Source organism: Squalius cephalus (assembly GCF_949319135.1).
Source record: "Squalius cephalus genome assembly, chromosome: 5".
Taxonomy (NCBI): Eukaryota; Metazoa; Chordata; class Actinopteri; order Cypriniformes; family Leuciscidae; genus Squalius; species Squalius cephalus.
In genome coordinates, this window is record NC_137126.1 from 4,414,228 (window position 1) to 4,431,536 (window position 17,309).

Genomic DNA, 17,309 nt, shown 5'->3' on the forward strand with positions numbered 1-17,309 from the left:
ATCAAGAAAATAAGTGGTTTTATCACGGTAAGTTTATGTTAGTGTAGTATTATTTGGTGTATGTTTCTGTGTAAATACGTACCTTAATATTTACAAATGTTTGTTATGAGAGCACGTTGCGCAAGAGTGTATTTGTGGACTTCGCTGCGGGTGCAATCTCATGCAAGTTTACATCATTCTTGACATATAGCCATACTGCCTCACAGATTTTTGAGCCACACCCCCTCCGCGCAACATGGTTTCGTCCAGTCACCCGAGAGGACGAAAGAGCGCGGGCCCCTGATGACGCGAGACGGGCCGTTCCATAAATACTCCCGCGTTCCTCAGAGGGGTGACAGATTTCCTGCGCTTTCCAAACGATTGAGTAAAGTAGCCTACAACAAAAGAGAAACTAAAAACGATGAACGGCAACGGAGAAATTAACGGGTTCCATAACTCTCTCATTGAGGAGGACTGCTTCTTGTTTACATCGGAGTCCGTTGGAGAAGGGCATCCAGGTAAAATATCCGAACTAAACTTTGGGTGATGTTACAGTATTCAACTCCGCTATTACATAACATGGCAGCACCTGTTCTGCATGTTCACTGTAATAACGTACGGTTCTATTATCCTTATTATTTCATTTTGTTTCTAACCATATAACTGTATTTGCTTTTGTTTGCAAACATATAATATAATTCATACATATACAGTATATAATTAATCACTTTTTAATATAAATGCATGTCGGTCTGATGTGCTGTAGACTTGGAAACGCGATTGTACTTTTGTTTCCATGGCTGTGTCTCAAAAACTAGTGAGCTGCCATCCTAGACAGCATGCTCTCATCACACACACACACACACACACACACACACACACACACACACACACACATACACTCTCTCTCTCTCTCTCTCTCTCTCTCTCTCTCTCTCTCTCTCTCTCTCTCTCTCTCTCTCTCTCTCTCTCTCTCTCTCTCTCTCTCTCTCTCTGATGGCCAGATATGTTGTCTATGTAGGCAGCTCTCGAGGTATTGTATTGAGACACAGCCCCGCGACACGTGGGTTCTCCGCGCAGACTCCGCCCACTCTGCGTTATTATCCATATGGTTTTATAAACTCGGTTCTTTCATCTGCAATTAAAGTGAACGAAGACTGGTATCTCCAAAATAACCTTTATCCAAAATAACATAAAGGTTATTTTCAGATACTTTACATTTCAGTTTAGTTTGTTTCAGAAATGGGTTTCTTCGTTATAATACTGGGTAACACTTTATTTTACAGTTGTCCTTGTTACATACTTACCATAGTAATAACAGTAAATTATGCATAATTACATGCAACTAACCCTCAACCAAACCCTAATCCTACATGTACATGTAATTGCTTATATTACTCAGAATATAATATAATAATAATATAATATAATCACACTGTAACAACGACACCTTAAAATAAAGTGTAACCCGCTATTTTACAGTCCTGTTCCCCATGTACATACTATGTACTTATTATAGTAATATCAATAACTGGTAATAACTACTAACCATGAACCCTACCCCTAAACGTAATGTAGTTACTTTATATTGCAACCATTTTGTTTTTATTTCATGGACACATTTTTATTTCTTATAGTTCCAGTAGAAAATGCCATTGAACGCGGAAGATCTTGGATTATGTAAAATATTGTTGGATCTAAACTAATTAGAGAGATTTGCTAAAATAATAATAAAACAATAAAAATAAGTAAAAATTGTAAAGTTGTATAACACACTGAAAAGCCCTCATTTATTCTCCAAATAGCCAACTAGTTCTTCAGATGTGAACCATAAGGACAACAGATGCATTACTTCTTTTTCAGTCATTTTTATAACTTGAAAACTACACGTAGTTTGCTTTTATTGGACTTGTGATAAGAGATACAAGATATTATTGTTAACTATTGTCACTAACAGACAATAGAAGGGTTAAACAGTGACAAAAAACAGGGTTAAACAGTTCCTAAACTCCTGCAGTACATCAGCAAAACTGTTGTATAATTTTAAATAAAAATAGCAAAACTGATCGAAATTAACCAGGAAAGAATTTGCAGATGTGTTTTTTTTTTTTTGGCAACACTTTATTTTACAGTGTTTAGTAAAAACAGTAAATGATGCATACATGTAACTAGCCCAAACCAAACCCTATTCCTAACCCTATAGCAAGTGCATGTGGTTAATTATTACACAATATAATTACACAGTAACACGAACACCTTAAAATAAAGTGTAATCGGTTTTTTTTCTTCCTGTTTCTTATGTGTATAAAGAAATGTAAAACACTTATGCTGCATCTATCATACGTCTCACACAGAGGTGCTTTTACTGAAACAAATACAATTTCAAATGCATGTACACAAGAATAACGTCTTTAGAAAAATGGATAAGCTTAGTGTGGATTTTGACAAACACATAGAACACTAATCATTGTTATTATTGCACTGTACAGATAAGATATGTGACCAGATAAGCGACGCGGTTTTGGACGCTCACCTGAAGCAAGACCCAGATGCAAAAGTGGCTTGTGGTACGTTGACTTTTTGCATGTGTTTTTCAGTCTTCCCCAAAGGTCTGAATAATAATGTTTCATGGCCCCTTTTCATTCTCTTTCTTCTAGAAACTGTAGCCAAGACTGGGATGATTCTGCTGGCAGGAGAGGTGACGTCTCGTGCTGTTGTAGACTATCAGAAGGTGGTCCGTGACACCATAAAACACATCGGCTACGACGACTCAGCCAAGGGTTTGTTTGATGATCCTACATTTTATTATAGATACCGCAGCGTTTACACTAGCCTTCAAAAGTGTGGGGTCGGCAAGATTTTTAAAATGTTTTGTAGGCTGCATTTATTTGATCAAAAATACAGTAATATAGTGAAATATTATATTACAATATCTGGATTCGATGTGAATATATTTTAAAATGTAATGTATTCCTGTGATCAACACTGAATTTTCAGCATCATTACTCCAGTCTTCAGTGTCACATGATCCTTCAGAAATCATTCACTCAAAAAAATATATTTTTGGCTGAACATGATTCAGTCATGGACAGTGATTGAAACAATTAAACCCAATAGAACCAACCATGCACAACCAACTAGAATCAATGGTGTCCGTTTAACCTGAAATAATGGTTTTTAGTTTTTATAGTTCGGAGTAAAATCAACCTAGGGTGCTTTGCACCATGACCTCGAGCCAAACACCCCCCCAGAAGCCTTTTTCCCCTTGGTTGAACATTATTAAAGTTAGAGCTTATTTAGAGATATCAGCCGGATGGCTTAGTGCAGGCGCTAATGGATCCAAGGCTGTATCTGGTAAATTACCCCACTAATAATGCCCAGAATGGACCAAACTTCTACAGTAGTACAAATAGGTTCTGTACTCATAAAACGAGGCATTGGAAAGTTTGTAAGTACATCAGGAGTTTATTTAAATAACACTTTTGGCTCGATGTCATGGTGCAAAGGACCTTAGGATGATTTTACTCCGAACCATCCCTTTAAAAAAATGGTTTTCATTTAAATTTAATTATTAAAATAATCCTACTGTCGAACCTTTGAATGGTAGTGTACTTCTTAAAGGTAACAAACAAACTAAACAAATGTCATCGGAGCAACTGTAACAGATCCATATTCTCTGTCCTGAACCCGTAGGCTTTGATTACAAGACCTGTAATGTTCTGGTGGCCCTGGAGCAGCAGTCTCCAGACATCGCCCAGGGAGTTCACCTAGACCGCGACGAAGAGGACGTTGGAGCCGGCGACCAGGTGAGTCCAAAAACTGTCAATTAAACTCTTTTAATTACATTTATTTCAATATTAATATTTCCTGTTATTCTTTCAGGGTCTAATGTTCGGTTATGCCACCGATGAGACAGAGGAATGTATGCCACTCACTATTGTGCTCGCCCACAAACTAAATGCCAAGATGGCAGAACTGAGGCGCAACGGCACCCTGCCCTGGCTCCGGCCCGACTCCAAGACTCAGGTCTGCTGGGTTTTTAAGTCTTTGTTAAAACGTTATACGCCATTAGTCAAACTAACCAGCAATGAGGTGAATCGTAACATTCTACATGTTTGATTTGAAGCAAAAAAGAAATTTAAAAATCAGACAAAACGACACTTAACGGCTTCAGTGAGGGAAAGGACTAAAATCCCTTTAAGCATTGTGAACTGCATAATCAAATTAAAAATGTTGGAGAAATACAAAACAATTATTTTAAAGTTGTTGATTATATCTATAGAAACTATATGTTTTTAGTTTATATTTATATCAAAAATTGCTTATAACAAAAGTTTGTGTATATAGTATGTATATATATTTATATATATATGTATATGTAAATATATACACGCACACACACACACAAATATATATAGTGCATATATATATATATAAATATATATATAAATATAATGATATAAACACATATAAACATTAACTTTAATGTTAGATGTGATTAATCGCGATTAATCGATTTGACAGCACTAATATATATATATATATATATATATATATATATATATATATATACAGTATATATATATATATATATATATATATATATATATATTAGTGCTGTCAAATCGATATATATATATATACACACATACACAGCATCATGGTTAATGTAATTTTTCATCACAAATTCAGATGTAATTTGTGATGATTATTTTATCGCAAACAGACAACTAAAGCATATACCATCTGTTAACAACCTCATAGCACACATTAGGTCTGACTGTAATGTGTATATAATGCTTATAATAATCATTATAATCCTTAAAAATCAGTTTTCCAATAATTTTTTTTAAAAAGATGAGTTTTTGCTCCCAGAATCCGACTTTTGCATTTTAACCTGCTGAAAAATCCAGCATGATTTCCATGTTAGTCCAGGCTGGTTTATGATGGTTAGAGCTGGTATAGTGCTGGTCTAGCTGGTAAACCAGCTGTTCTCTGGTGTTGCTGGTTCACTAACACTCACGCTTCCCGTTCAAAACACACCTTATCCTGGTGACCAGCAATGCTGGGTATTGCATTTAAGAACAAAAAATGTGGTTTTGAACACAAAAAGACATTTTTTTCTTTTCTTCTTTTTTCGAACAACATAGCTAGAAGTGCATGCAGGTACTTGTGTAGAGTGTCTGTCCTGACAGTGCATCATGACTCTGTGAACAGGTTACTGTGCAGTACAGACAGGATCGTGGTGCCATGCTGCCGGTGCGGGTCCACACTATTGTAGTCTCAGTGCAGCACGATGAAGACATCTGTCTAGATGAGATGCGTGATGCGCTCAAAGATAAAGTCATCAAAGTCGTGGTCCCCTCCGTGTATCTGGATGATGACACCATCTACCACTTGCAGCCCAGTGGCCGCTTTGTCATTGGAGGCCCTCAGGTAGTGACCAGTTTTGTAAATCTTCAATAAAGTTGTAATACGTACATGAATGAGTAGCAATGAGTTATTTATTTTTTCTTCACACTAATATAAACGCTATTCCACTGATGTAGGGTGACGCCGGCCTGACTGGTCGTAAGATCATTGTGGATACCTATGGAGGTTGGGGAGCCCATGGTGGAGGAGCTTTCTCTGGAAAGGATTACACTAAAGTGGACCGTTCTGCTGCGTACGCTGCCCGCTGGGTGGCCAAATCTCTCGTGAAGGCCAAACTGTGCAGGCGTGTTCTTGTGCAGGTCAGTCGCACAGATATGTTGTGTTCTGCTGAGCAAGTATAATTGTTGTTAAAGTTGATCAAGTTTAACACAGTGTCCTAACTAAACGCGACACGACGCGCGATAAAAGGTTATTTTCCATGTTAATCAGAGTGTTTGTCCTAACCGGCCGCGACGATTCTATTTTAGAAACGGTTTCTATTTTTCTGCGACGTCGCGCTGGAACAATAAACACAAAGTGTGGCAATGATCATCTTCTCAGGTACTGTTTAAGTGCTTTATTTAATGTTAAAAGCGTGTAATGTGACTTTGAATATCATTTAGTGCTCCAGCTTTGAAGCTGTAAAAGCAAAAATGAATATAATTCACCTCAGATCTTGAAATGAAACAAATGGAAACAAGAACGTTTAAACTGTGAACAAACAAGTGTATTCTTTGACAAATATTGTATTAGTAACTCGGTAACCTATGTATTTTTAATAATGTTTAAGTGGTGTAATATTTGTGAATTTGATTATGTAGCAACTTATCCATTTTCTTGCGAGTGCCGTCAAGATTACTGTCGCTGGTGCTGCAAGACTCCGCCCACACACTGTTCTGATTGGCTGACTCCGCCCACACGCTGTTCTGATTGGCTGACTCCGCCCACACGCTGTTCTGATTGGCTGACTCCGCCCACACGCTGTTCTGATTGGCTGAGGGTTTTGATTGATTTTGACGCATCTCGCAGTCGCGTCTAGTGTGGACAGACAAATTATTTGTCGTTGGAATCTTATCGCATCGCGTCTGGTTAGGACACGGTGTAAGATCAAGTTAGGTTTATTTATATAGCTCCATTACAACAGCAGAAGCTGACCAATGTGCTTTACAATATCGGATAAAATAAGTACAAGCAAAAGCAGTAGAAAACTAATATCACAAATAAAATCAGAGACAATTTTCAAACCAAATAGCAAAAGAAAATCAAAATACTAACTTAAGTCAAATACAATCATCAAGGAACATTAAAGCAATAGAAAAATAATGAGTTTTAAGCAAAGATTTAAATGATCAAGTTCATCAATATATGTTTGAAATTTCCTTCACTATGATACAGGTTGCTTATGCCATTGGAGTGTCCCATCCTCTTTCCATTTCCATCTTCCACTATGGCACATCCCAAAAGAGTGAGCAGGAGCTGCTGAAAATAGTCAAGAAAAACTTTGATCTTCGTCCAGGAGTCATTGTGAGGTAACAGCTGCTGTCTTTATACACACTCTTCTCACTCGCTTTTATATTTCTTCATCTTTCAGCTTAACAGGTTTGGGTGTAAATCTTTCCTTTTTCTTTTGCTTCTGTCTGTGCTTCTCCTTTTTTGGGTCTTTGCATCCCTCGATTCCATCAGACAGATTATAATAACTCTTAGCAAACTCGTTCAAATATTTTCATCGCAATTATTCAAGATTCAGTACATAAAGAGTCAATAATAGAATGAAAAGCAAGAAATTGGTCTTACTGACCCCAAACAGTGCATGATGTTTGTATCTAACAAATACAGCATCAAGTATTAAAGTAGACATTCAGAAATTGAAAAGTAATAATGTAAAATAAAAATGAAATTACTGGAATTGTTACAACATGATTATTACACACACACACACACACACACACACACACACACTACTGCAAAGCAGTGCTCTTTTAAAGCAGTCAGTACATATTATCTACAAAGATGAGTATTGTTCCTTATTTTAGTCACAGATAAGACAATACCTTAATGAACTTAATCTAATTACAATTCACATTTTTACCTGACATTTGCGTGTACTTTGTGAATATTGAGTTGTTAGCTTAGCAACATGCTAAAGTCAAACTTGTTTGGAATAAAGTGCATTAGTGCCTGTCCACTTTTTCAGTGGCGTTGGTTCTGGAAGTATATTTTCCATTCATTTTTCCCATAGAGATTTTTAAAAAGTCTTTGTTAAAGCATTATAAGTCATTAACCAAGCCAACCAGGTGAATTCTTTAAAGTTATATGCAAGTTATATATACAAATATTTAAGTGTTTTGCGAGAATAGCGAAGCCAACTTGATTACGTAATTTGCAGGGCTTCATGTTCCCTGCTAAAGCTCTTTTGGTGTGATTTGCTCAGTGCGACTCTCTGATTGGTCAAATTTTCCGCACAGCATCATGGGTAATGTAGTTTTTAACCACAAATTCCACTGTTAAACAATTATTTCAAAAAATAACTTGAAATAATGCAAACACATGGCTTCATCAAAAGCATATTACCAAGTCATCATTAAAAATCAGTTCCTCTTTGGAGAAAATTAGGATGCACGATATATCGGCCACCACATCGATATCGTCGATATATGTTCATTTTTACAATAAATATACATTTTATTTTTTATATATGTCCCAATAAAACAATTTAGCCGATATATTAAAGCCAATAAATAATGCATTATTTCCTTCAGCTGAAACACTTTGGTTTTGAATTGCTTGAAATATGATTGGAATCACTTCAAAACAGGAAAATACAGTTCAGTGCAACACAAGTCTGTCATATAGGCTATATAAAATTATGATGAGAACATTATAATTGTGTGCTTGGGTCATGGCTTTTAATGGAGAGACTTTTGTTTTTGTAATCAGGCTCTCAAAAATTTCATGACTTGGATTTAGATTTATCGGCCAATATATCGGTTATCGGCTTTCAAATATAAAGAATTATTGGTGATTGGTATCGGCCAAAATTTTCATATTGGTGCATTGCTTGAGAAAATGAAAGGAGTTTTTACTTCCGGGATCTGACCGTTGCACTCAATTGACCGTGAGCATTCGAGTCTCTCATGCACTTTATATCTCTACTTGTGTGACACACATTAGTGAGCATGAAGAGCATTTCAGATCAGCCACTTGTGGTTAGAAAACTTCCCGTGTAAAGCTCTCTGGTGTGGAACAGAGCCATCATGTTTCCTCTCTGGATTCATGGTACACTAAAGTGGAAAGGTTCGAGTGGTTAGCTAGTGTTTGCTATTAGACTTGCTCTCTATTTCATGCTGCGGTTTCCTTCTTCAGGGTGACTAGTGCGCGTAACGGTAAGTGACCGCTTCATCTCCTCTCTGGCTGGCTGGGTGTACAAACGCACACTTGAAATATTTGCTACATGATCATCTTTTTAACTGCACACAGTTTCATTTTGATGAGTCAATAATCCACGGCCAATGTGTTTTAGGGAGCTGGAGCTGAAGAAGCCAATATATCAGAAGACTGCTGCTTACGGCCACTTTGGCCGTGACTCTTTCTCTTGGGAAGTGCCCAAAAAGCTGCACTACTAAACCTTTTGTTAAGGTTTTTCCTCTCTAGGCCTGCTGGTGTATTCTACAGAGAAGCCCGCATGGCTTATGGGGAGAAGTCTTATTCTGGTACAAGTCCTGCTGGTCCATCTTTTTCTTTCATTTTCCCATCATATTGCATAATCATCAACCATTGCACTTGTTCATCAGCATTAGGATAAAGGCGTACTACGCAGATTAATGTGTTCATTTTAAATTCAAGAATTGTAAACTGGTTGGCCAGTATTAACTATGGCTTTTGATTTTATGCGCCACTTTCACCACTGTATTATAAGCATTCCCAACCATTTTTAGTACTTTTAAACAATAGCTGCGTTTCCACAGTCGGGCCAGTGCGAGCCAGGGCTTCAAACGGGCCGGGCGGGGCTAATAGCCTCGGGTCTGGAGCAACCAGCCCAAAATCTGCGGCGTTACTTTCCACTGTCGGGCCAGAAGCTCCACAGCGCTTCACTAAAACACGCCGTAACACGCCTCTCTGGAACAACGGCACACTAACACATCATTTCACCAACACATGGACGTTTTATCAGAAAACTAATCAGACAAAAATCACTGGAAACAGCGTGATCGCAAAACAAACATGATAAAAGCGACCGTTTGCTGGCATTTCTGTTGTTTACTTCAATATTAAAACCCAAGAATCGATGTTTTACCACAGGTTTACAATAAAAAGTGATACATTGATCATAATGAATTAATTTGAGTCAAAATTGCACATTAGTCACACAGAAATAAAGTGGTTTACCGTTTCACAAAAGAAAGAGGACACACTTATTCAGTCGAGGCTGTTTCTGTTTATTTGGTAGTTACAGGACATATTTACATCACATTTAGAAAGAATGATAATCTCTACAAATATGCCACCATAAATACGACCTGATGAGCTTTAGCTCTCTCTCCCAGTAGGCTACAGATATTTTCAGTCAGAGAAACAGAGGAAGCTCCAGTCCAGTATAAAGAGACGAGACGTAGGCTACCGACAGATAAAATACAAACATGATTGTGATAGCCTTTATGATTTGTCTGATTTCTTCAAGCGTTCATATTTACTATGGTAATTGTTAGCATACATAGTCTTTTGCATCGCGTATAAATATTTCTACCTTATACGGTGATCAGAATCCACATCGGATCACAAACATGAAAGTGATTGAACGAGGCCCGATCAAACCCCGAAAGTGACAGTGGAGACGCGACTGGCCCCGGCACGCACTAGCACGACAGTGGAAGCACGGCTAATGTGTATTATTTATTTGTGCTGTCATATTGTACTCTGGAGGTCAACTGTTATGCTGTATGTTGCTGTTCTTGGTCTCTTCCCTAGTGCTCTGTGGTTCCCAAGTGTCTTACAGAAAAACTTTGGGGACCAGCCAGAAGGAAAGTGTTTGCTGCAGTGCCACTTCTTTTGGCCAATACTCTAATGCACTGTAAGATGCTATTTGTATTTCTTCTTTCACACTCTCGTCTTTTCTTGAACAGAGGGATAGCAATTTTGGCTGGTGTTGTACAGAGAAACTAGCCATGTTTACATGCATACTCTCTCTCTCTCTCTCTCTCTCTCTCTATATATATATATACACAGTATATATATATATATATTTCTCTACCTACCTTCCAGTTTTAATTTATTTTTAACAATAAAATGTTTTCTATTATAATGTCATTGTGTCTTTTTCTTTCTGTTTATAGAAATATGAAAAATAGAAAATTAGGTTTGAATTATATTCATACAAAAGTATATACTTTATTGAAACATTTAAGATGGCCATAAGTTAATGATTGCATTTTAGCACTTCCATTGTCCTGAAGTCAGTGGGTTTTTTGATAAATACCTGAAATAAGGCATGTGGTTTAAACAAGAACAGGATTTTTTATTATAAGACATAAAATTCATCAGTAATACCCTCTTGTGATTTTTTTTCTCTTTTACTTGTCATGAAAACAAGGATGCTAACAAGCGCCTAAATGGGACTCCACTCCAGAGGTGGTCGGGATATTAAACATCACACCGAACAGAGAAACTCCTCTACTCACTAGTTGCTTTCACACCCTTATTGTGTTTATAACTGTGCTCCTGCAAACTATTCTAACTCAAGGAATTTTCAGGAGAAGTGTTTATAAGTAAAGAAAAGCTTATGGGTGTTGTAGTTCGTTTATAGCCTTACATTTAACATTTCATTTCTGGGGAAGTTTTGTGACATTCGTGGCGATTACCGTCCAAAAGCCAATGGAAAAATCCCATTCACCTTTTGTCAGTGAACTAGGGTGATGCTACTGTCGGCCTACAAGAATATGTCATCGCCACAGCGCTCTGTTTAACGACACCGTTTTCAACTAAAAACTGAAACCTTTTTGGGGTTTTTTCCCGTTCATTTACACGACAGAGTTTTGAGGCCTAAAAATGGGTTTCAAAGTTTTTGAAAACGACACCGTCATCATCTCCGTGTAAACTACAACAACGTGAATTAGTGAAAACGGTGACGTCATGCGCATGTGTTCAGTCTATAAAAGTGTAGTTTCTTCACAAAGTGACACTGCCAACTACTGGCCTGGCAGCAGAATGCAGCGTTTTTAACGTTTTTCCCCGTTGTTGCCTGTACGTGAAAAATGCGAAGGAAACTCTTTTCTGCTTTCAGTACATCGTTGTCGTGTGAACGTACCCAAAGACATTTGGAGACCCTGAGCACACCCGCCTACATGTAATCTCAAATTATGTTATTTTTTACCACTAAAACACCCGTTTTTGCCAGATTTGATTCAAAATGGCGTCACACCCATTCATCGTTCAATTTTGTTTTAAGTATATTGGGGCCTTAACTGTTTCAATGGGAACTTTTAAACAGCAGCTGCAGTGATGCGATGACTTTACCAATTGGTTTATGAGAGTTGCCATATTGTGCATTGCAGTTTCTCCCATTCAACGAGTGAACCATTTCAGCAACATACGGTTTCACCCCCCAAATCCCCTTGTAATTCACAACTGGCTAATCTCTCTGTGGTTTCCCTGAGTGGTCATAACTTAATAGGGTTCATCTATGAGTAGGAGCAGTCAGCTGATCTGTGCTGTCTTTGCACATTGAGTATTATCTATCACTGGTCCTGCTGTATGATATAGATTATTACAGTAGATAAATACAGTATTTCTCTGTCAATTAAAAATACACCTTTTTAGTTTACAGCTATGAATAACGTGTTTTTATACATATATTTTTAGAACTGTTATTACGTTTTAGAAAAGGTTGTTTCAAATGAAGCATAAAGTCCCCCTGCAGTCAATCATTTTATATATTAAAACTCATCTTTGATCACCAAAATAACCCATTTCTTGGAAAAGAAATCATCCTGCCTTAAAATATCTTGAATGTAACTCGACACCCTTGCCTCATTTAGTACACGCGGTTCTATGAATATGCAAATGAGCCCCGCCTCCACTCACTCACTCAGCTCAGAGATCCACTGGTTGACGATCACACGTTGATCTGATTGGTTACAAGGTAGTTTGTGACGTCAGAAACACCAGCGATTTCAAAGCGTGTTTTTGAGACTGTCTTTGGTTCACTGCAGTTTTAAGGAGAAAATACTCAGCAATGGTGTCGACTTATGAATTTACACATGGTTTGTCTTAAATCATATTAAAAACACCACATAGACACATAAACAACATTAAAAGCTTGATTTTCACCACAAGGGGACTTTATTAGCTTAGTGTTTGCTTTAAGTGCTCAATGGTGAATCAACAGTTGCATTAGTGCTTCTGACAGTTGCATGCAGCACAGAAACACCAGCGAATCATATTCATATTCTGCTCTTCAGTAACACAGTTCTACAGTTACACTGTACCAAGCATCAATTGCATGTGTGATCAAGTTACATCTAGCATGCTTACTTTCCAAATTCAAATATCAGTCACTGAACATGTTTCGTTTCGTTTGCCAAGGGAACACCATCAGTGCGTTTCACTTGCTTATATTTTTATCTTGCATAATATGAATGGCATGTACAGTACTGATATGAGCTGACTGGTGTGAAACAGTATCTTACATAATTCTACTAAAAATAAGTGTCAGCTCAATTAAAGGTTAAATCATAAACTCGCTTAGCGTGTTAGGCCTTACTTACCACGTGCTCAGTTATGAAATGATCCAATAAAACAACACAGCTGAACATGGGAAACCAGTTGATTTGTGCATCATTTCGCGTTATGTTTCACTTATTCCAGACAGTAACAACTTCGAACTTTGGGAATGGAAATACCTTCTGACCTTCACAATCATCAGCTCCATTTGGAGGTTGCACACACTGCCCATTATTGCATCATCCACACACAGTTATCAGAGAGCCTAGCGCCACGGGACAAAAGAGGAGCCAGGACTGTTTGTATGTGTCTTTTCAATTTAATAAAGACAAACTTGACTCTTCTTTAATAAACTTGTGGGCCACTACACACATTTCACATGTGATTTCTCTCTGGTGTTTCTTTTTTCCGTCCGCACTCCGACAACATATACAACAATAGTTCCTATTGTTACAAGAACAGTGGTTTGCATACAGGCAAATAATCCATATAGTAATCAGATTGAAGGCTCAACGGACTGAAAAGTCTTCATGTAAACACTTATACTCGATCCAAATGAGCTCAATTTGCATTAAAAGGGGTAGTGTAGACCTGAAATAATCAAAATAGGAAAGAAATAAGCATGTAAATACTTCAATCCGATTATTTTAAAGGGATAGTTCACCCAAAAATGAATTTTCTCACCCTCAAGGTGTATATGACTTTCTTTTTAAGATGAATACAATCGGAGTTATTTAAAAAAATTAATTCCTGCCTCTTCCAAGCTTTATAATGGCAGTGAATATAGAGGAATAGATTTTGAAGCCCCAAAAAAGTGCATCCATCCATGACAAAAGTAATCCATAGTAAGCTCCGGGGGGTTTGTAAAGGCCTTTTGAAGCAAAGCGATGCGTTTACAAGAGTTTACCAGAGCATTTTTATAATAAGATCTCTAACATAATCAAGGCAGCTTTTTCGTTCTAGTTTTGTTTGGAATAGAGTGGCTACAGGCACGACGGTTTTTTATAGGCCAAAACCTGTAAACGAATTAGCATTTTAGCACTTCTGCTTCCATTGTCAATGTTTTTTTTTAATGGGTTTTTGGTTAAATGCTTGAAATAAGGTCTGTGGTGAACACAAGCTCAAGACATTTTCACGTTTTATTCTATGATATAAAATTGAGGCTAAATGAGTCAAAAGAGTATGTCGGGGACATTAAACATCATCACACCGAACAGATAAACTCACTCACCAGTCGCTTTCACAGCCTCATTGTGTTTTTAATCACGCTCTTACAAACTATTCTAACCCAAACTTTAAGGAAAATGTTATAAAATAAAGACTGGAAGAGTTGTTGGAAGCTTAATGATGACGTTGAAGTCATGACCATGGTGTAGTTCATTAATAATATAGCCTACATTTATCTTTTGACTAACGTGAGTTATCCTGTGAGAAGAACATGAGACGCAGGTCAGGATGTCATCAGAGCCAAGAAGTAAATACTTAAATACGCGCTACTGGATTATGTCCAGAAGAGAGAGAAATAGAAATGCAAGGACACGTGGAAAGGCCAAGGCATTTTAAATTTCACATGTACTATGAGGCCACCAGACTCTAGATTGATGTTTCAGTATGTCTTATTCTCTATGAAACCACATAAAGATAACATCAAATGACAGAGATGTCTTACACCGTGTCTACACCAAGTTTTGTTTATAAAATAAAGACAAAAATGACTTATGTAATAATTGAATTGCAAAAAATATAGTACTTATGGTTTAAAATATGGTAAATGAATGGGAAGCATCACATTTACAATTAAAATACTGTAAAATTGCAACATGGAGACATGCACGTGTAGGGGTGTGCATGTGCTAGACTCCCCAAATGTCTTTGGTTCCCGAGCATCCAATCAGGATGCGGTGTGACGGGTGAGGTCGTGATGTGGGCGGGGCATGGATGCATGGGAATGTGAACATTTGTCTTCTCTCACACGAGGGGCAAGCGCACTCACTCACTATATGGAGGGGGGGTTTGATCCAGTGTCATACACTCACTGCCTCGAAGGGCCTCTAAAGCCTGTGGAAATGGCCCCTCCCTTGGAGTACTCTTATGTAATATGTGCATTGTGCACAACTTCTGATTAGATACTTGTGTTTTTTTAACATTTAAAGTAGCATTACTGTCAAATTCAAAGTACTGTTCAAAGTAAAGCTTTCTAACCATATCAAATTATGGCTTTGAATAAGTGCATTTGCTACTTGGTATTTATATCTAAAATAGATCCATTCAGCTCTAAAATCCGATGAGTCTCATTGAAGGTATTTGTCAAATTGCCAAAATGTACATACATACCTGAGATAACACTGCAACTGAAATCCAAGTTAGTACAGGCTATAAGCAGCCCTCAGGCTAACCAGGGCTGCCACTCCCTGATATTACTGACACCTTTTAACAGCTTTTAAAGGGATAGTTCACCCAAAAATGAAAAGTCTGTCATTAATTACTCGCCCTCGTGTCATTCCAAACCCGTAAGACTTTCGTTCATCTTCAGAACACAAATGCTGATCTTTTTGATACAAATCTGAGAGATTTCTGTCCCTCCATTGACAGCTACGCAACTACCACTTTAACGCTTCAAAAAGTTCATAAAGAGATCGTAAAACTAATCCAATTTTCTGAAGAGACTCGATTGCTTTAAGTGATGAACAGAATTGAATTTAGGCTATTGTTCACAATTAAATATTGATCAGCGAGCATAAACAGAAGCTCAAACGTGATGCGTAACATGAGAATGAACCCCATTGGTTCTCGCACGTCAAGCGAACGCGTTTGAGCTTCCATTGACCACAACTGATGTGCGAGTTGATGAATGTTTATATGTGAATAGAAGCCCAAATTCAATCTGTTCATCATATAAAGCGATCGAGTCTCTTCAGAAAATTTGGACTAAACTGCTGAATTCATATGGATTAGTTTTACATTCTCTTTATTAACTTTTTGAAGCGTCAAAGTGGTAGTTGCGTAGCTGTCAAATGGAGAGACAGAAATTTCCCAGATTTCATTAAAAAGATCTTCATTTGTGTTCTGAAGATGAACGAAAGTCTTAAAGTCTTGTGAACGACACAAGGGTGAGTAATTAATGACAGACCTTTCATTTTTGGGTGAACTATCCCTTTAAGATTACACAACATAGCTTTTTTGATATATAATGCTATTAAAAAGAATGTGCAACACCCTGCCAGGATGAATTTTTGCGGGAAACTGCACATATATATGCTGCATTCCCACTATGTCATAATTATGAGATGAAAACCTGTGGTCTATATAGAGTCAGAAATATCCTTGCATTTCATTTGAAGAGCTTTCCTGTGGTGAGTTACCATTCATAAAGTCTTTGCTGACAAGCTGAATGAATGAAACTACAGAAGCAGCCAAAGAAACATGTATTTTTGCACATGATGTAAACATAGTGCACACTGCCATCATCTGTCCATATGACAGAATGAACAATTCATCCTGCAATCTAAAACAATAACACATCTGTACACTGTTGGAATACAATTACAAAAATAAAAATCTACCTGTACAATGAATGAAGTGATGAAAAAAAGAGAGACAGAAAGAAAAAAATAAACCTATAGGTCCTTTCTGTTTGCAGAACATCATGAGCACCAACAGAGAAACACATATTTATATCAATATTTCAATATAAATACATATGGGCATGAAAGGAAAAGGCAGATATCCAAATGCACGGATATAAATATCAGAGGAATGAGGACCTCAATATCATTCTTTAAACTTTGTCAGCTATTTCCAGTACCATCTACATCAACTACATCACAGCAGAAGTAAGGCTTCATTTTCCACCTGATTTCCATGTTGATTTAGCCTAAATCATATCTTAAACATTCTTATCTGAAAGCCTATAAGATAAAATACAGACTAATTGGACATAGTGAGGCAATGTTGAACTTGTGGTTATAAAATCGCTCACAAAACGAGTGCAAGAAAGTCACCTCGGGTGTAAAAACAGCCACGGTCAACACTTCAAGATCCAGAGCACTTAACATTTGTCCAACGTCTGGTCCAAGTGTGAAGTGTGGAGTGACGCAAGGATTCCCATTTCCAGGTTAAAGAACAATTCAGCTCCTATTTTCTGTGTATTACTGAAACACATATTATTTAAGATCAAACAAGAGTTCATGCTTAACAGTGTC

At 37.4% G+C, this 17,309-nt stretch overlaps 1 protein-coding gene across 2 annotated transcripts; it reads left to right on the forward strand.

Moving 5' to 3' along the window:
• Positions 1-321: 321 nt before the first annotated feature.
• Positions 322-9,096, forward strand: mat2ab (methionine adenosyltransferase 2Ab; the record flags this gene model as incomplete). 2 transcript variants are annotated; one of them, XM_079871526.1, is made up of 9 exons in its annotated part: positions 322-497; positions 2,469-2,546; positions 2,637-2,759; positions 3,673-3,785; positions 3,862-4,005; positions 5,197-5,415; positions 5,529-5,711; positions 6,787-6,920; positions 8,912-9,096. In XM_079871526.1, exons 1-9 carry the CDS (start codon positions 401-403, stop codon positions 9,012-9,014), a joined length of 1,194 nt encoding a protein of 397 aa, XP_079727652.1. In that variant the 5' UTR covers positions 322-400. The 2 variants fall into 2 exon arrangements, with proteins under 2 accessions (XP_079727652.1, XP_079727653.1); XM_079871527.1 differs by lacking the exon at positions 8,912-9,096 and having other exon boundaries at positions 6,787-6,924.
• Between the last annotated feature and the right edge of the window lie 8,213 nt (positions 9,097-17,309).